Source organism: Mustelus asterias, chromosome 2 (assembly GCF_964213995.1).
Source record: "Mustelus asterias chromosome 2, sMusAst1.hap1.1, whole genome shotgun sequence".
NCBI lineage: Eukaryota > Metazoa > Chordata > Chondrichthyes > Carcharhiniformes > Triakidae > Mustelus > Mustelus asterias.
In genome coordinates, this window is record NC_135802.1 from 75,398,590 (window position 1) to 75,418,854 (window position 20,265).

A 20,265-nucleotide genomic window follows, 5' to 3' on the forward strand; every position below is an offset into this window, starting at 1 on the left:
GGTGCAATGGGCAGATCAAATTCAATGCAGAAAAGTGTGAAATAAATAATTTTCTCTCTACTTTTTAAATAAAAGATATTTATATAGCTCCTTTAATGTAGCAAAACATTCAAGGTGCTGGACAGGAGTTTTAAACAAAATCTGACACAAACCACATAAGGAGATATTAGAACAAATGACCAAAAGCTTGTTTAAAGGAAGTTCTTAGGGAGGGAATTCCAATCCTGGGCAGTTTAAAGCACAGTTGCCGATAGTGGTGCAATTAACATCAGGAATGATCAAGAGGCCAATATTAGAGGAATGCAGAGATCTCAACATTCTCGAACTAATGCTGATAACCTCTGACCTTGTGCGCAGCTGGGATTGTCTGGGTCCCACTGCAGTGAATGGAGTTTTGGCTGAGCTCCAAATTCTTCGTTCTCACTGGCAACAAGGCAACGACAGACAAGATCAGAGAATCCCACCCTAAGATTTCACCACATCACCCGATCTCTCAGTTCCTGGCTTAGCATTCATTTTCCTCTTTGTGAAGCACTTGAGGACTTTATTAAAAAAAACATTAAAGGTGCATAAGAATCAGCATCCTAATCTCCAAGGTACAAATCATTCTTTCAGTTCTGTCACTAAAGAGAATTATGTAGTGAATGTTTATAGATGCATGGATCAAAGTTTGTAGGGACTGTCCCAAGCATGGATGTCCATTTTGACAGAAAAGCATATCAGAAAATTCACTAATACTGACCGATTGCCAACACCCAACTTTACAGCTCAAATCCACCTCAACCATATAGGCAGAGTGATATTAACTTCAAGAGATGTTCAGATTCTATAAAGGCTTAGACTCCCTAAAAATATAGCAAAGCAAATTCACAAAAAACAAATTTGGAGCTGTAATGTAAAAGCAGATTATAAACTGGTTTCCATTCTGAGCACTCAAGGCTGAGATAACAAATTGCATGTCTCCTTTGTATCAGCAATCATGAACTCTCATGACAAGAACCTGCACCAGCACAGAAGCACAATCAATATTGGAAAAGATAACAGTAATGGAACACACAGCCCGCAAGATTACTTGGCTGCAGCAGATTACATAAAAGGATCCACTCAGCAGCACTGACAGTTTAACCTTGAAAATGACAAGTGGATGCATAGATGTACTTGTAACTGCTGCAGGTATCTAAATCCTTCATAAAACGTTAATGCAAGACTTTCATAAAATAATTAAAAATCAGATGCTAGCATCTCTTAGCATTAGAACATTAAGTGGATTGCCAAATAAGATCCTAGAACCCAAATGGATTACAAGACAGAAACAGGAAAAATAAAATGTTTATACGCTCATGTTCACTTAAGTGGACAAAGCTAAAAAAAAAAAATTAGGATTTGTAGAGATATTTTGGATCATGCTCCAGATTTGAAAAATTGAAACCCAGTCATTTGACTCAGAGATAATAAATCAATGAGTGTGGTGGACATGCATTTGTCATGAGTATAACCAATAACCCATCAGCTAAGCTGCACAAAAACAGCACATAGAAGTGTAATTTTAGCATTCAAGAAGTGCAACAATTGTTTATTCCTGTCTAGCGCAAAAGTAAAACTGGAAAGATTGCCAAACCATGGTTACAAGGGAAATACGAGATAGTTTTAGATCCAAGGGAGAGACAAACAAATTGACCAGAAAAACAAACAAAAGACCTGAGGATTGGGAGCAATTTGGAATTCAGCAAAGAAGGACCAATGGACTGATTAAGAAGGGGAAAATAGAGTACGAGAGGAAGCTTGTGGGGAATATAAAAACTGACCTTAAAAGTTTCTATAGATATGTAAAGAGAAAAAGATCAGTGAAGACAAATGTAGGTCCCTTACAGTCACAGAGGAATTTATAAATGGAGAACAAAGAAATGGCTTACCAACTGAATACATAGTTTGGTTCTGTCTTTACAAAGGAGGACATAAATAAGATACCAGAAATGTTGGGGAACATTGGGTTTAGTGAGCAGGAGGTACTGAAGGAGATCAGTATTAGTAGAGAAATGGTGGAATGGAAAATGATGGGATGGAAAGCCAATGAATTCCCAGGGTCTGATAATCTACATCCCAAAGTACTTAAGTGACCCAAGAAATAGTGGATGCATTGGTGGTCATCTTCCAAGATTCTATAGAATCAAAGAATCATAGAATTCCTACAGTGAAAGAGGAGACATTTAGTCCATCGAGCCTGCACCAACAACAATCCCACTCAGGCTCTATCCCACATAAGAGATTCGCGTGTAAAATTAAAGCGTGTGGGGTTGGGGGTAGTGTATTGAGATGGATAGAAAACTGGTTGGCACACAGGAAACAAAGAGTAGGAATAAACAGGTCTTTTTCCAAATATAAAATTTAGATGAGGGGACTAAATGTAATATCTCCAAATTTGCAGATGACACAAAGCTGGGTGGAACAGTAAGCTGAGGAGGAGGATACAGAGATCCTTCAGTGTGATTTGGACAAGTTGAGTGAGTGGGGAATGAATGGCAATGCAGTATAATTTGGATAAATGAGGCTATCCACTTTGCTGACAAATGAACAGGAAAGTCGATTATCTGAATGGCCATAAATTAGTAGAAGGGAATGTGCAACAAGACCTGGGTGTCCTTGTGCACCAATCGCTGAAGGTAAGCATGCAGGTGCAGAATGCAGTTTTTTTAAAAAGGCAAATGTTATGTTGGCTTTCATAGCGAGAGGATTTGAGTGCAGGAGCAGGGATGTCTTGCTGCAATCTTACAGGGCCTTGGTGAGGCCACGCCTGGAATATTGTGCGCAGTTTTTATCTCCTTATCTGAGGAAGGATGCTCTTGCTGTAGAAGGAGTGCAGCAGACTGATATCGGGAATGGCAAGGCTAACGTCTGTGACGAGATCGAATTGGTTAGGACTGTATTCGCTGGAGTTCGGAACAACGAGGGGGGGGGGGATATCAGAAACTATAAAATTCTAACCGGACTAGACTGGGTAGATACAAGAAGGGTGTTCCCGATGTTAGGGGGTGTCCAGAACCAGGGATCACAGCCTGAGGGCACAGGGTAGACCGTTTAGAACAGAGGAGGAGAAATGTCTTCACCCAGAGAGTGGTCAGCATATGGAATTTGCTACCAAAGGAAGTAGTTGAGGCCAAAACCTTGTACGTTTTCAAGAAGCAGTTAGATATACCACTTGGGGCAAAAGGGATCAAAGAATCAGGCTATTGAGTTGTATGATCAGCCATGATCATATTAAAGGGCTAAATGGCCTTCTCCTGCTCCTATTTTCTATGTTTTTATGTTTTGCAATGGTAGATTTAAATTTTATACGGGGTAATTGAGCTCTGGTAGACCAAAAAAAAACTTATTTTCAATTGACATTTGCAATTGATTTTTAATGCACATGTTTAGTGTTCTCTGCAACATCTTGAAAGATGCTGGTGACTTCCACACATTAGGCCAAATTGTCCATCTTTACTTCCTTTCCCTCAATTGCATCTGTGCAACCCGAATCTTTCAACTCAATCAACTTGAAACCAGGTAATTAAAAATTCAATATAATTCAGAATGCATGTCTTGGAGAATGAAACAAATATCAAAAAATAAAACGTTCTGTATGGCATAAAGAGAAAGATGTCAACAAAACTACCGCACTAAGTAACCAGTAAGTTAATCAATGGTTGTATCCAAATTCACCTGCTTCCAAAATTAAAAGATAGCTCCACAAAATAAGCTAAATTAGATATGCATGGAAAAATCCGTGAAAGATGGAATTCAATATGGATGAATTATGACACTTGGCAAGAAAGTAAGCAGTGAACCATAGCCAATTTCCCCTAGATCTGCCTAACTCTAGTCTTTCCCTCTAGTGCAAGACAAACCACCCCATCACTGTGTTTTTAATTGGTTGCAGCCCCAGAGTGCAGTTAATCATTGATAGCACTTTCCAAACCCAGGACCAAAAGGTAGAAACTCTCATTCCCCTGTATGGGGTATCGTTAAATAGCAAAAATCTAACCTCAGCTGCTGTGTTTTGCTTTACACACACTATTCTAAAATGGAGAGGAAGAGATAATGAATATGTAGTAATGATTTGAAAATATTGTTCATCTACAGTTTTTAAAGCAGAGGAGAACCATAGTTGTCAATCTGCAAAGCACCAGCAGAAATTCCAGAGTTATATTTAATAAAAATGGAATTTAAATTATTCAGTCTCTGAATCAGTAACACTAGATAGACAAAATACATTTATTACAAAAAGACTTGTCCTCGGAATCACCTTCAGCAAAGCTACAAAATCCATGTCTCTACATGGAATGTCTATAATGAAATCATAAATTCATTTTAGATTTAGACAGGAGTAAACAGCTCCTTTTTGTATGATGGTACAGGAAAACTACAGTGGAACAATCATAAAATGAAACAGTACCCTCAAGTGTTCACTTTTATCATTAGGGATCTATTTGGAACAAAACTGAGAAACTATCAAAGCTAATGTCAGAGTTTCAAAACTTAAAGTTCATTTATTAGTGTCACACTTGGGCTTACATTAACACTGCAACAAAGTTATTGTGAAAATCCTCTAATCACCACACTCCGGCGCCTGTTCGGGTACACCAAGGGAGAATTTAGCTTAACCAATGCACCTAACCAGTACGCCTTTCGGACTGTGGGAGGAAACTGGAACACCCAGAGGAAACCCACGCAGACACGGGGAGAATGTGCAGGCTCCGCAAAGACAGTGACCCAAGCCAGGAATTGAACCCAGGTCCCTGGCACTGTGAGGTAGCAGTGCTAACCACCATGCTGCCTTAATTCAACTTTAATGACTGAACAATGCTGAACAGTTCTAAGATTTTGTACTTCATGTTGTTTGGGATCTGGATAAAGGAAAGAAATGATAAAGAGGACTGACCTAATAGTAGGCTAAGTGGTGGACGGCATGATGGAAGAGCACCAAGAACATCAAGCAGGCAGATGTTGTGATCTCTTAGGTACCGGTTGTAGTCTGCAGCACCCTGTCTGCTACTCAGTTCCTGCAGTCGCCGTTTTTCACAAGGGTTAGAGGTATATTCAGCCAATGCTCGCAAACATGCCTAAAATATACAATATAGAATAAACCAAAATTAAACACAGAAAATGCCAAGTGCATTCCCCTTAAAAATAACAATTCTCTCATGATGTGAAGATTCTGGCCTTTTGAACCACCCTTCACTGCTTTTGCCTCAAGGCTGTGTTGGAGCTTCCTAGGACCCCTTCCATTTCTCCACTTCCTTTTCCTTTTTTATGATCCTCCTCAAAACATACCTCCAAGTAAGCATTTGGTCCCCCTACTATCTCTATCTATTTATATCTGATAACACTTCTGGCAGCACAGTGGTTAGCACTGCTGCATCACAGCCCCAGGTTCGATTCCTGGCTTAGGTCACTGTGTATAGTTTGCACATTCTCCCCATGTCTGTGTGGGTTTCCTCCAGTGCTAAATTGTCCCTTAGTGTCAGGGGGACTAGCTAGGGTAAATGCAAGAGGTTATGGTGATAGCGCCTGGGTGGGATTGTGGTCGGCGCAGACTCAATGGGCTGAATGGCCTCCTTCTGCACTGTAAAATTCTATGATTAGATGTGTTTCGAGGTTAATGCGACTAAATAATGCAGATTGTTCTTTTGGTGTTGTCTTTCCTCATCACCCCAACATCGTGTGGTTTTACTCTCATTACCTCCAGAACTTAAATATTTAAAATATCCTATTTACAATTAGCATATTTACTATTTCATACTCATCGTTAGCTTCAAGTTCACATGCATCTTTTCACTCAAACAGCCCTCTCAGGATCATAGTACTAAAATATTTTACCTCAGAGATACAGTTTTTTTGCCCTTTGTTCCCTCTCTCATTGCTTGATGTATTTTTGTACCTCCATATAGCTATCCCAGTGAACCTCTTCCTCTTCTCATGATTTGATCAATTTTCCTCTTTGCCTCAACATGAATTTATTTTATTTAGGGCCAAGCTTCATATTCTGAGCTTGCCAATAGGTACACTATCGTACTGCAGGTTCAGCATTAGTGATTTAAAGATATTCCATTTGCTCTTTACAGACAGATCAGCTTGGATTTTGCAGTTACAATTGCAGCAGAAAAATCAGTTTTCCACTTTTACCCTGTGAAACTGACAGCAACTTCTGATATTCATGAAGGTGGAATTAAACAAGGAAGTCTAGAAGCTGTCATCAGTGATTCCCTGTTCCTTCACAAGGTGCGTGTTAAAGTCCCACAGGTGGCAAACATTAGAAGCCAATAAATCATTGGGAACCACCCCTTTTATGCAGTAATGTCATTGGTTAAACCTCACCCCTGCAAATTATACACCTTTTAAATGAGTTGTAATAGGGTTTTTTTAAGCAATGTACAAAGTCATAAATACTGTTGAACAACCTCTAGCCCTGGCAAACTAATTTTCCTGGTGTGTCTTATCAAAACTTTTCCATTAGGATTAAAAATAATCATGAATTTAATCTAAAAGCAAAAGGTTGGATATTTCAGCTTTCTGGTTTCTGTTAGTTAGAATTCTTCAATGTAATTCATTCTTTACCCTACTTGATGACACCACTGTTGTTGGACCCCTGGAAATCAGTTTGATTTTGCAACAGACACAAATTGTCAGGAAATGTAGAATTCACACCACAGAGATCTCTAGATATTCATGGACAGCAATGGGGTTAGTAGTGAAACAATGACACTTGCCGCTGACTATAAAATCGACCTATTTGCTTTGCTTCACTCCAATTGCTTCAAGTAGTTAGATGCATTGGAAATAAAAAGAACATGCTGGAAAAACACAGCCATATGGCAGCACCTGTGCAAAGAGAAACAGAGTTAATGTTTCAAGCACATGTGACTGGTAAGGTGGCATGGAGCACAGTGGTTAGCACTGCTGCCTCAGTGCCAGTGACCCGGGTTTGATTCCAGCCTTGGGTGAGTGTGTGGAGTTTGCACATTCTTCCTGTGTCTGTGTGGGTTTCTTCCCACAGCCCAAAGATGTGCAGGTTAGGTGGACTGGTGATGCTAAATTGCCCCTTTGTGTCCAAAGATGTGTAGGTTAGGTGGATTGGCCCTGGCAAATGCGCAGGGTTACGGGGATAGGGCAGAGGGGAGGGCCTGGATGGGATGCTCTTTCAGAGAGTTGGTGCAGACCCAGTGGGCCGAATGACTTCTTTGTAAGGACTCTTTCACAGCTTCCTCACTTTCCTTTGTCTCTCTCTTCACAGATGCCCTTGATCATATTGTGGATGCTACCCCCCGCTCTACCCCCAAGAAGTGCTACAAATTCAATCTCCTACTCATTTTTGGGTTTTCTCATCTAAACTGTGTTTTCCCAGTTTAGATTTTGTTTATTGAAATAACATTAAAGCAACTTTGTTGTTCTCACAGTCATTGTCAAGATGATATAGTCAGTGGACTATGGCCAATGATGATCATTATTAATAAATGTTAAAATTTAGGTATAATGCTGGAACACCTGCCTAGGTACCTTTTTTGGAACCGATCGTATTTCCAGGCACCAAATCAGAATGAATTGCAGCGTACTTTTCTTTGGTATGTATTCGGGCAAGTGAGCACCTGAATCAAAAAAAAAGAAACATTTTGGTAAGCCTTGTAAACTGAATTCATACATATATGTTTCAAAGTAACTTAAAACTTGGCAACCTATTCATGCTAATTTTCACCATGGACACAAAATAGTTGGAGGCAGCTGGAGAAGCTAGCACATAATAGAAAGTCAGGGATAGGTGAGAACTCAGGAGAGATTGATAATGTCAGACACAAGGCAGATTGTTAATGCTGACTGATGATAAAGATTAAAGAAGGCAGAACATTTTAAAAGCAGAACCAAGATCAGTACTCTGTGAAAGCAAATCATGTTATAGATGGCCCTGTGGGGGAGGGGTTGGGAAAATAAATCAAAATGGACAAATGAATAAAGAGACTATAAAAGCCACTAGGGGTATTTAAAAATGAAAAGATTAGCCAAGAGAAATGAGGGTCCATTACGGGCACAGAAAGGAGAATTTATAAATGGGGAATAAGGAAATGGCAGAGAAATACATTTTGTCTGTCTTCACGAAGGAAGATAGAAAAGAATCCTCCTAGGAATACGGGAGAACCAAGGAACAAACAAGAATGAAGAATTAGGATTAGTAAAAAATAGTACTGGAGTAATTATGGAACTGAAAGTTGATAAATTCCTGAACCTGATGATCTACATCCCAGAGTGTTACAAGAGATGGCTGCAGAGATAGTGGATGCACTGGTGATCTTCTTCCAAAATTCTATAGATTCTGGCTTGCAAATTGGTAGGAAATGTAAAGCCATTATTTAAGAATGGGGGAAAAAAGAAAAAAGGGAAACTATAGATCTGTTAGCTTGACATCAGTAGTAGAAAAACTGCTAGAATCCATTCTAAAGGATGTGATAACTGAACACTTTAAAAATAATGGTAGGATTTGGCAAAGTCAACATGGATTTATGAAAGGCAATGTAACATTTCCAAATTTGCTGATGACACAAAAGCTAGGTGGAAGCGTGAATTGTGAGGATGAAAAGAGGCTTCAAGAGGATTTAGACAGACTAAGTGAGGAGGCAGGAACACAGCAGATGAAATATAATACAAAAAATCTGAAGTTATCCACTTTAGTAGGAAATGCAGAGTATTTCCTAAATGATGGAGGATTGTGAAGCTTTGAAGTCCAAAGGGACCTAGGCAACCGTACACGAGTCATTGAAAACCAACATGCAGATGCAGCAAACAATTAGGATGACAAATGGTATTGCAACAGTATTTAAATACAGCAATAAAGATGTCTTTCTGCAATTGTTGGACATAGAGCCTTGGTGAGACCGCACCTGGAGTAGTGTGCACAGCTTTGGTCACTTTACCCAAAGAAGGATATACTGGGCATAGGGAGTGTGCATTGAAGGTTCACCAGATTGATTCTTGAGATGGTGGAATTTACTATGAAGAGACTGGGCCTCTATCCTCTAGAGTTTAGAAGAATGAGAGGCAATCTCATTGAAAAATACAAAATTCTTACAGGGTGCACACAGGCAGGATGTTTTGCCTGGCTGGCGAGGAGGGTAAGCCATTTAGGGCTGAGGTGAGGAGGAATTTCTTCAGAGGACAGAATCTTTGGAATTCTCTACCCCAGGGGTTGTGCAGGCTCTGTCATTGCATTTCTTCAAGATATCGAGAGATATGGGGATAGTGCAGGAAAGTTGCATTTGAAAGTTGCCATGATCTGATTGAATGGTGGAGCAGACTTGAGGGGCCAAATGGCCTACTTCTGTTTCCATACTTCTATAATTTGAAATTGGTATAGAAGTTTTTCTTTATTAAATGAGACGAATGATTCATGGTAAGCCAAAGGATTTGGAAAGTTTTAAACACCAACAAAAGATGACTAAAATCATAATTTTGAGGGCGAAGAGGGTTGGTGGGTCCTCATGCATAAATCACAAAAAGCTAGCATGCAAGTTTAGCAGGTAATATGGAAAGCAAATGAAATGTTGGCCTTTATCGCAAAGGGAATGGAGTATAAAAATAGGGAAGTCTTGCTAAAATTGTACAAAGCACTAGTTAGAGCACACTCGGAATGCGAATGCTATCAGTTAGCCAAACCACCCCCCCCCCCCCGCTCCGCTGTCACATTGGCAGTTTTTGAATCCTCTGGCACCTCTACTGGCATTGGAGGCAGCCCAGAGACGATTCATTCGGTTGATCCAGGGTATGGAGGGATTTCTTTTATGAGGAGAGGTTGAGTAATTTGGGCTTGTACTCATTGGAATTTAGTAGAATGAGGTGACATTACTGATACATATTGGATTTTCAGCATCTGCCCTGTCAAGCTCCCCAAGAGGTTGGTTTTCCCTTGTGGGAGAGTCTAGGACCAGCAGACATAATCTCAGAGTAATGGGTCACCCATTTAAGATGTGGAGATGCCGGCGTTGGACTGGGGTGAACACAGTAAGAGTTTTAACAACGCCAGGTTAAAGTCCAACAGGTTTGTTTGGTAGCCATCTGACGAAGGAGCAGCGCTCTGAAAGCTAATGGTATTTGCTACCAAATAAACCTGTTGGACTTTAACCTGGTGTTGTTAAAACTCTTACTGTGTTCACCCATTTAAGACAGATGAGGAGGAACTTTTTCTCTCAGGATAATGAATCTGCGGAATTATTTACTGTAGAGGTTGGGTCATTAAGTATGTTCAAGGTTGGGAGAGACAGATTTTTAAATCAGTAAGGAAATCAAAGATTATGAGGATAAAGCAGGAATATGGAGTTGAAGATCATATCGGATCAGTCACGATCTCATTGAATAGCGGAGCAGATTGGATGGGCTGAACGACCTACTTCTGCTCCTATGTCTTATGGTCGCTTAACAAAAGAAAATGTCTCAACTCAGTCTGCTAAATAAGATCTTTGTAATTATTACCTTTTCATGCTTGCTAGCTCCTCTTCACTTCCATAGCAGAGGCTTCAGCCACCTTAACTTTACTCTCTGGAATTAATTTCTTAAATCTTTCTTTTTACTACTTCACTTTACTGGGTTATGATTTTAACTACACAATAGGCCGAATAGATCTTGAAGCACTTTACTTTCAGATACCTTTTTTCTTATTGTTTGGTCTGATGCTTATTTCAACAACATGGTCTCTCTTGTCTGCAAGCCCAAGTCTCTGAATCAGTTCTTCCACTTCACTCCTACTATTTGGACATATAATGCTGAAAGCATCTCCAGGCTCATAGGTCATTGATGTTTTCTGCAAAATAATTATTTTACAACTTTTATGATCCACAGATTACTCAAATAATATTATTTCCTACAATCAAAGATGATGGAGGAGGGAGTAGTTTGCCAAAAGTTTCAAGTAACCCAATTAAATTATATATTTACATTTGTGGTATCTGCAATTTAAATAGCCTACGCAATTATTTTTATTAAAAGTATGCAAACAATTTCTATAGTGTATCTTGCACTTCCGTTACTGATGTTAAAATAACTCATTCACTACATCTGATGTAAAGAGGAGTTAATAATTTGCAGCTAATCAAAAGGTAAAGCATCACAACACAATGAGGCCACAATCCTATTGGTCACAACGGTCTCCTAACTACACCATTGAAACTGAGAAGAAAGATTCAATAAAGGAAAGATGATGAAATCTTATGAAACAAAAGTGGAAGCAGATAGTTACTCTAACAGTAATAAATTCATCCCTGGTACTTAAACTACCTTGAACTGTTAAAACCCCCAAACTATTATCTATTTTAGCTACTGAACCACATCTTAGCATGTATTATTTGCAATCATAACAGTAGAGCCAGGTCTACTATTTTGATCTATATGAATAGATAGAGTACAGACACTTTAGATGGTGTGGTATGGGACTAGCAATCTAGAGATTGTGCGCTCAATTCCACTATCGCACTTTGAGAACTGGAATTAATTAAATCAGGTGATTTGGGGTTGGCACCAGGTAAAGTAACCATGAAAACTGAGGTTTACTGAGATGCTTGGAAAGGGAATTCACTATCCTTTATGGTCTGGTCTACATATCTCTGCAGTCCCACATTTCATTTATTCATGAAATATAATTTTTAATGTGCAATGTGCTGTTGGCTATTTCCAAACAATCATATACAATTCACTTTTATAATAGCCTCTGCATAAAAGTGCCTCACTCAACCAGGTTGATTTCTGAAGTAATATCAAAATTATGTATACAAACATTGTAGACATTTTGCCAACTGCAAAGTTTCAAAAATGACAATGACTGATTTATCTATTTTATTATAGTATTCATTATGCAAGAATGTTAGTCATAAATCATAAAAAGCACAGCACATTAGGCCACCATTTGACCCTTTATGCCTGTGCCAGATTTTTGGTAGAGCAATCCATTTAATACAACTTCTCTGCTCTTCCTCCATTGCTCTGTATTTGATTTCTCTACAAGTATTTACTCAATTCCCTTTTGACTGTTGCTGTTGATTCTGCTTTGCCCATGTTTTCTTTAACTCCATGGGACATTTAATATACACCTGAGCCTTGGTTTAAAGTCTCCTTCAAAGGCTACACCTCAGATAATGCAACAATCCCTCAAATTGTATTTCAAGCATTAGGTTCTGTACCAAAACTATGAGAATTCACTCTCAAAGTAGAGAGGAGAAAGAATAACACCATAAATTGAGCATAGTGACCTCCAAACCGGTTTCGTTAATGAGTGTCCAGCAAAGCAAGATATTCCATTAGAAGTTCAACCCATAACCTCTGACCAGAGCCAACAGTGGGCAAAACTAGCACACCAATGAAGGTAAAATTGCCATAGTCCCAGATGACAGGCTATTCTCCTCTTTGAGGAGGGGGGGGGGGGGGGCTGACTGGTGGTGATTTTAACCCAGGATCACCACACCTCAGTGAGGGGCAAGGTTGCAAAGACGGGCCTCTGAGTAACTTCAGCCGGTACAGGAACTGAAACCACACAGTTGGTGTCGCTCTACATCACAAACCAACCATCCAGCCAAGTGCAATAATACTGCACACAGTGGCAACCTTACAAACCAGAGTATATAACGTTAATTTAGAAAGGAGAAAAAGAGGAATCCCACACCCTCGTCATCAAAAATGTTATCATGCCATTAAATTCAGTATACTGTGCCTATAAATTACAACTATGCCGGGGCAATTCACCGAGAAACTCAAGCAGAGGCTGTTTAGTGGGCTCACCGCTGGGTGACACGGCCTCCGGACTGACGTCTCTGGGCCGGCGCGCCTCTTCACCACCGCCAGGAGTGTTTCACAGCAGCAGGGTTTACAACAGCTCCCCACTTGCGGGGTGCTGGCGGCCTGACCCCACTGGAGTGAAGGAAAGGCCAATCGAGGTCCCCCCCACCCGAGGAAAGTTGGGGGTAAGGGGTTGCTGCCTGGGCAGTGCCAGCTTGACCCCCTGGCACTGCCCACCAGGGCATCAGGCAGTGCCAAGGGGGTGGGGCCCCACTGCCGCTCTGTAGAGGGCTCAGTGACGCAGGGGAGGGAGGGAGCCAGTGATTGGGGTTGGGCCCTGACAAATCAATCAACACATGTGCAGTGGCCTGCTCAGTGCTATGCTGCCAGCCTTTCCAACAGGGTTAGGCCCCGCCCCTGATTTTTCATGCAAATCATGCTACTGATCGCAACATTGCTCAGAGTGTGGGAGGTTCATTTTGAAACTCCTGCTGTTACTCCAGTTTTCATATGAATTCAACACAATTTTGTTTTTGGGAGAATCGTCCCCTCAATCTACACACTAGATGTGCCAAACCCAAAACAAATATCTGGGAAAGGAATCAGCTCAGAGACATTTGCCAATGCCATTCTATAACTTGCTCCCAGGAGGTGAGCAATTGTATTGTGACCCATTATCTTATTTCACTGTCTTTGAAGTGAAGGAATTTTTGGCCAACCCAGAAGTGTCAGTCTATTTTTGTCAGAAAGCAGGGTGTTGTTTTAAGTTTTTGGGATGTTCCACAGCAGAGTAGGAGTGCTACAGAAGCCTTGGGACAACTTTTCCCTACAGCAATAGTGGGGTAATATTACTGGAATTGTTTTTTTATATAAAGATTAAATATGTATGGGGACTGTTGCCGAAAGGAATGTTTATTTGCAAGTCTAACCAAGTAGGAATCATTTGGGGAGATATTCAGAGATGAATTTTAACTGTGTAAATGTAAGCTTGTGTGTTTAATTTTGTTAATAAATGTTTTAATTTTAAATCTCCAAAAGTGTTGCTGGAATTTGTGGCTCCCGATTTCAAAACACACATCTTCTCATAATAAAACAAAATAGAAAATAGTTGCGACAGCTTGCCAAGTTTCCCTTTGGGTTTTGGTTTACACGGCATTGGCCACCTGCCAGATCATAACAATGATTTTACCTTTTCATCAAAATAACCTCAATCTGTCTAAGCAATTTTGGTTAAAATAAATCTTCACTTGAGGAATTGTACAAGCTGCATCACATTCTTTGGTGGCACAACATTTTATATCTCATGTTCAACACCACATACACAACGTTTCATCTCTGGTGGAAACGCCAAAATTAAATTAGGAGGACTTACTGAAATATCAAGTTCCAAAAATAGGGCAGTTTTCACTGCATCCTCCCGAGTTAGAGAAATTGCTTTAGCCACGGGAACCTGAAACACCATAAAGTTTGATGCCAAGGAAAAGCAATCTTGTTGGGAGACCTGAGGATTAAACAGCGGGGAAAGGAATTTAGAAAAAAAAATATCAAATAACTCCAGAATATTTAGAGTTTGCAGAATTGCCCTCATGTTGGGTTCTTTGACAATAGACATTAAGCAAAGTCTAAAAACTATATTTTCCCAACTTTACATCCCAATTTATCCATAGTAATTTGAAGTTATCAATTTAACAATTTAGTTTTCAGTATAAACTTCCAAGTCTCTCTTGTTCAACCTTCTGCTATATACCAGAGGTTCTCCGTCATTCTTTTTGCTTCCAAGGCCCCACTCCAATATTTTAGAAATTCCACAGACACCTTGTCATCACTGTACCATACCATAAGTATTTTTATTGCACAAAACTGTCATAAACGTTTACATTTAATCAAACTTGTTGCTGCTGCTGAAAAATAATATCTCCAAGGAAGGACATGTACATCAGGCTCACTGCTCATCGAGGCTTGATCATGCTGTCATTGTATGATTGGTAGAGATATGGTGAAGCAAAGTTTACTAACTTCTGTATGACTATCATTAAAAATTGTCAGAGGGGCTGCTGGTGTTGTTGGCAGTACTGACTCTTGCTTCTTCTCCGGACAGTTAATATCAAGCCAAGTGGACCACGCCAACAAAGCAATCCAGAAAGAGCATTTAGGCCTGCACAGGCTTAAGTCCTGTGCAGGCCAAAAATGATACTTTCTGTGCTGATGACTTGAGGTTGGAAGGCAAGGCAAAAAAATTTAACCCAAAGGTTACAATATCCAGATAGTAAAGTGTCTGCGCAATGGAGACAAGTGAGCCAATGTTGAATTACTTGAAACCTTCACTCGGAGTCCAACCCTAGTTGAGAACCCCTGGTCTATCTTAAACCCCAGTAACTGAGTTTTCCCTCTCCCTTACTTAAAAGTATCTACTCAATCTACAATATTGCCAAACTGTGGTTCTAAAATAATTAAACCTAGGCCTGGACTCAACCCAGTTTCCTCTGCAGCCTCTATTGAAATTCACCTCCTTATTTTATATTTTCTGTATCTATCGGAGGAGCAAATTGTTTCATTCTAAATTCACCTCCCTGATTTACATGGTTGGCCCAGGTCTTCCAGTCAACAGCACTCTGACCCAATGATACCATCTATTTACAGCCAGAATTTCTGATCTCTGCTGAAGCAGAAATGGACCAGTGAAGCCAATCATACAGCAGACTGGCAAGCATAGGAGAGTCAGAGGAAGGAGAGGACAAACTCCTTTTTAAAATAACAGCTGCTCCACCTTCAGGTATGTTTTTAAAAAGGTCTCAATTCTTTTAATGAATGGGTGGGTGAGTGAGTGAGCCGGGGGGGGGGGGGGGGGGGGGGGGGGGGAGAGGAGGAGGAGGAGGAGTCAGAAATGGTGTTCAGTTGAATTACATTGGACAAATCATGGAATTAGAACAGGTACCAAACTGTGTAACATTTTCAGGAAAAGCACTCAGGTAAGCCTTGTGCATCTGGCCCAAATCTGACCTGAATTGAATGTCAGATTTGTGGAGGGTCCTGGTCAGTGGAAACTAGTCCATAGGAAGTTTAAACTTCCTGGTCATTTTCAGCATGTACACACATCAAGACTTCTGCGGATCATGGACACGCATCCCATCGCCAACAAGCCAGAGACTGAAAGATTTGGACTATTATATAGTCAAATCTCCATTACACCAACAACAATTTATTTTTCACCCTTGCCTAACTTGACCCGGATTCTGTTCTGAATCTACTGCCATTTACGTACAGCTGGCTTCCATTAACCTAATATTTGTTCCATTTTTTCTATTCTGCCATTATTTTCTTTGTGATTATATCTTGAGGCACTGACTTCTGTTATCAATGAGTCCTACACAGTTTCAGAACATCTCTCTTTTCAAGTTTCAGTGGTCATTTTCCCTTATTGTCAAAGTTTATGGGTTTTGGAAAGTCCATAGCTTTACCCATTGTATGTATTCCTTCAGAAAGTTATTGTTACTGTTAATGCACAAGCATTCAACAGCAATTACCTGTACAGTTTATTTGACATGCTTAATGATGTTAACAAACAGAAAGAAAAACATTTAGAGGTGAGTGGCCTTACCTGGTCTGTGCTTTGCTGAAATTTCACATTTAGATACTCCACTGGCAGTGTCGGGATATTCAGAGCAGCTTCTGACAGGGGTGGTTCAGATTTTACCCAGTTCGACACTAGACAATGTTCCTGTGGTCCTGCTACTATACCATTCTGTTCAATGTTCTCAGATGAAATAATTGAATTTTCAGCCTCTGTTGGTGCATCTGCTTCTATCCTCAATAAATCAAGATCTGCCAATGTACCATCATTTGTATCGAATATTTTCTCCACATGACCATTAACCCCCTCTTCCTTCTTCTGGCACACATCCTTCAAGGCATCCCAAAGACCTTCAATCCAAGGTTCAACCACCAACTCCAAACTAAAAGCAAATACATTTTTTTTAAAAAGGTATGACATATTATAGCTTTCTAAACCATACAGGTTTAGATACAAACTTTCTTTGCAAGCAATTTACATACAAACATACAAATGAGGAGTAGACCATTCGGTCCCTCGAACCTGCTTCCCCATTCAATAAAATCATGGCTGTGCCAAATGTGGCCTCAACTCCACATTCTGCCTTCCCAATAACCTTTGATTTCCTTATTAGTTAAGAGTCAGTGCTCTAATAAATTTTAAAAGCAAACAACTTAGAAGGGAAATTACATAATTACAAGTTATAGGTCATTCCTAAACACTTAAAACCAAGCATGCGACCTCTTTCTAAATCTGCCTGGAGACAAACCCATGTGACCTACTTATTACAGAGACTGAAATGCAAATTGAAACTTACTCAAAGTCAGCTGCAACTTTCAACACCCTGACATAAAGAAGGTGGCAACTGGTCATGTTGCTGCTCAAACTCTCAGAGGCAGTCAGACAGAAATGTTTGGGGGAGGAGACAAAGCAGGAGTTGCCATGGCAGATAGAAGAAAATGCCTGTTTGTGTTAACAACTAAGGAGAGAGCTGGTGAGGACAGAAACTAGGATTGTGAAGAGTTAAAGACCACAGAGTACATGGCAACTGGAGACCCATGTGATTATGCTCAAAGGGTCGAGCGAAGGGAACTTTGCTTAAAAAGGACACTGAAAGATTTATGCTGTGAAACAGGGAGAAGAGATCCTGTTGGCACTGAAAGGAGCTCTGGACTTTAACTACAAGATTACATATCTACGATGTGATGTGATGCATAAACATAGGATGGGGTTTTCCATCATATCAGGAACTTGCTAGGGAATACCTTTTCTGTAGTTGAGTGTAGCAGTTACTATTAAGCCATGTTTAGTCTATGTTGAGTCTTAAACATGAAATCTTGTCTCGTTTTGAGTCACTCACAAGGGAAATACATAATTCTTAAAAAGTTATCAGTCTCTATGCGGATCATAACTATACTATATGGAGCAAAATAAAGACTGGGATATATACATAGGATGAAGGGAGAAGCTGAGATATCATGAGAAAACAAAGTTTTTAAAACTACTTTTTTAAAGTCTAGTATTAATCGGAGTAGAGACACTCAAACATTCTACATTTTATCAGGGCAGATGGTTGCTTAGCAGCAGTTATTACTCAGATGACCATTAAAACCCTTCTTTCAACAAGACCTACATTTTTATAGGATTTGTAGCAGTGACATTAAAACAGAAAAGAAATTCCTGCCACATCAACTGATTTCAATGGCTGGTAGCTTTGTGTGGGGGTGCAGTGGAGGGTGCAAGCACAGCCGATAGCGGAGCAATAACCCTGAAATTGCAAATTTAGAGGCGGTAATGACACTGACTCATCCTGTTAATTCTAGGCCAATATTTTCCCATTTGTCTAGAGTAATATTTGAATATAGTGTATAATTGGCATGTTTCAAAATGGCCCTTAGATATGATTTCTTTCAGTCTGCAAAGCATAGTATCAAGTGAAAATACAGTTTAAAAAACATTGATCAGATGTCAGTTTGTTGTCTTTGAGTACAGAGAAAAGCTGTAGAGCAGTGTGGTTCATGATGGAGAAGAGTGTTTCTGTTCTTTCTGACCAGCAGCAAATGTGTTATTTGAAAATAAAAAAACTGATTACTGGATCACCTATAACTGCACTTTATCACTATAAATGGTGTGCTATAGTATCAGCCTAACCTTTACGCTCATTATTATATTTAAACTATATTTTAACCTAATCAAAACAGTGATTTGGAGTGCCTGGTTATACAGGGCTGAAACATGGACTTTGAGAAAAGCAGACACCCAAAGACTTTCTTGTGAAACGTGGATGGAGTGGGTCAGATGCAGAGACCATAAGAGCAATAAGGATGTTCTCAAGATCAAGAGCAGGAAATATTGTTAATGAATGTTATTAAAAAGAGGCAACAAAGTCAGGCTGGCCATATTCTCAGGCATGAGAACTTGCTGACGGTGACAGAAAGCAAGTTAGAGATGTAGACCAAGAGAAAGAGAATGATGTTAGACAACGTGAAATTAATAGGAAGTTTCTACAAGCAACTGAAGATGAAAGCAGATCACTACAACTAACTCAAGCCTGCAGAGGAACAATGATCTTCCTATTGTATCATCTACAGGTGACAGCCTGTGAATTCTACTTTTATATAACTGGTTGACCTAGTTATTGGTTTAACAGGTAGGCTACAAAAAAAACTTCCAGATCACCAGGAGCATTTTCTACTCTAACCATGAATGAGAAATAATAGTTCTATAAAATGCCAACTCCAACAGTACACTATTCTATTGCTCACTTCTTCCTTATTTTCTATTATCCACCGTTCACATGCTTTAGACTGCTAAGTGAGCTGCCTCTAGGTTTGCTCCAGTGCTGCCGAGTCAGTAGTAAGTAGCCGCACAAAAGTAGCCCTGAAAGAACAACTTCCTCCTGACTCTGCTACTTTGGGGAAACTTGTACAGCAAAATAATGGAGATTAGAAACAACATGGGCAGAGTGGGAAAAATCAAACCCATACCAACTTGTTTAAAAATACACTCCGGCAAGCGTACTAATTACAGTTTACTATAGGATACAAAGAGGCAGCTGAAAATAATTTCTTTGGCAAATAGGCAAAAGGAATAATTTACGTAATTTTTCAATGGCTTCTTCTCATTCGTGAAATATTTTCCCCAAAATACTATATTGAGCATGGTATCAGTAAAATATCATTAATGTAAGGCCACAGATAAAAATTAGTAAAAGTTCCATTGCTAGACTCACCCAACAGCATCATCTGCATATCCAGTTGCGTAGAAGTGCTTTGCACCAAGCTGTTGAAAGCGCTTATCAATTATCTTTCCACCATTGGCAAATGAAGAATAACTGGAATCACCAAGAGCTAAAAAGAATAAATTATTTAAAATGAGTACCATAAATTATAGCTACCATTTCTGACATTACTTGTATAATTCAGAACATTTATTACCTAATACTGCATATTTTATGTGTGAGTAGTGGTCAGCTGGCAAATTGCTATCAAGTTCTTCTGCAAATTTAATTGCCGTTTCTGGTAGTTCCCCACAACCAGTCGTAGAAGCAATTATAACAACTGGAGCATGTTCTTTCTCCAGGTTGAACTGAAATAATAAGACAAGAGAAAGTGAACTTCTTCAAACACGAACAATCTGTTGCTTATACCAATCTCAGATGAAGAGCTTTTCAAAAGGATTCAACAACTTAAAAAAAAAACTAAATGAAAACCATAACCCAAAGTCTCCTCAAGTTACATTGGCATGCTGTAACAGGTGGGTGATAGCACAACAGACACCCACAGTTACTGGAGCAGTCCATGTCCATATGCAGCAGGATCTGGGCAACATTAAGGCTTAGACTGAAAGTGAAAAGTTACATTCATGCTACACAAGTGACGGGCAATGGCCATCTCCAGTTTAAGGATTTAACCAGTTGCCCTTGACATTTA

The 20,265-nt window shown here is 39.7% G+C and overlaps 1 protein-coding gene across 1 annotated transcript in view; it reads right to left on the reverse strand.

The window, feature by feature from the left end:
- Window positions 1-20,265, reverse strand: part of mtrr (5-methyltetrahydrofolate-homocysteine methyltransferase reductase) — a 60,244-nt gene that overhangs the window by 33,270 nt on the left and 6,709 nt on the right. The window contains exons 3-9 of the mRNA XM_078237418.1: window positions 19,771-19,921; window positions 19,566-19,683; window positions 16,382-16,736; window positions 14,156-14,284; window positions 10,666-10,819; window positions 7,534-7,622; window positions 4,919-5,099 (exon numbers count right to left, since the gene is read on the reverse strand). Coding sequence (XP_078093544.1) covers window positions 4,919-5,099; window positions 7,534-7,622; window positions 10,666-10,819; window positions 14,156-14,284; window positions 16,382-16,736; window positions 19,566-19,683; window positions 19,771-19,921 — 1,177 coding nt within the window. The remainder of the gene's footprint in view (window positions 1-4,918; window positions 5,100-7,533; window positions 7,623-10,665; window positions 10,820-14,155; window positions 14,285-16,381; window positions 16,737-19,565; window positions 19,684-19,770; window positions 19,922-20,265) is intronic.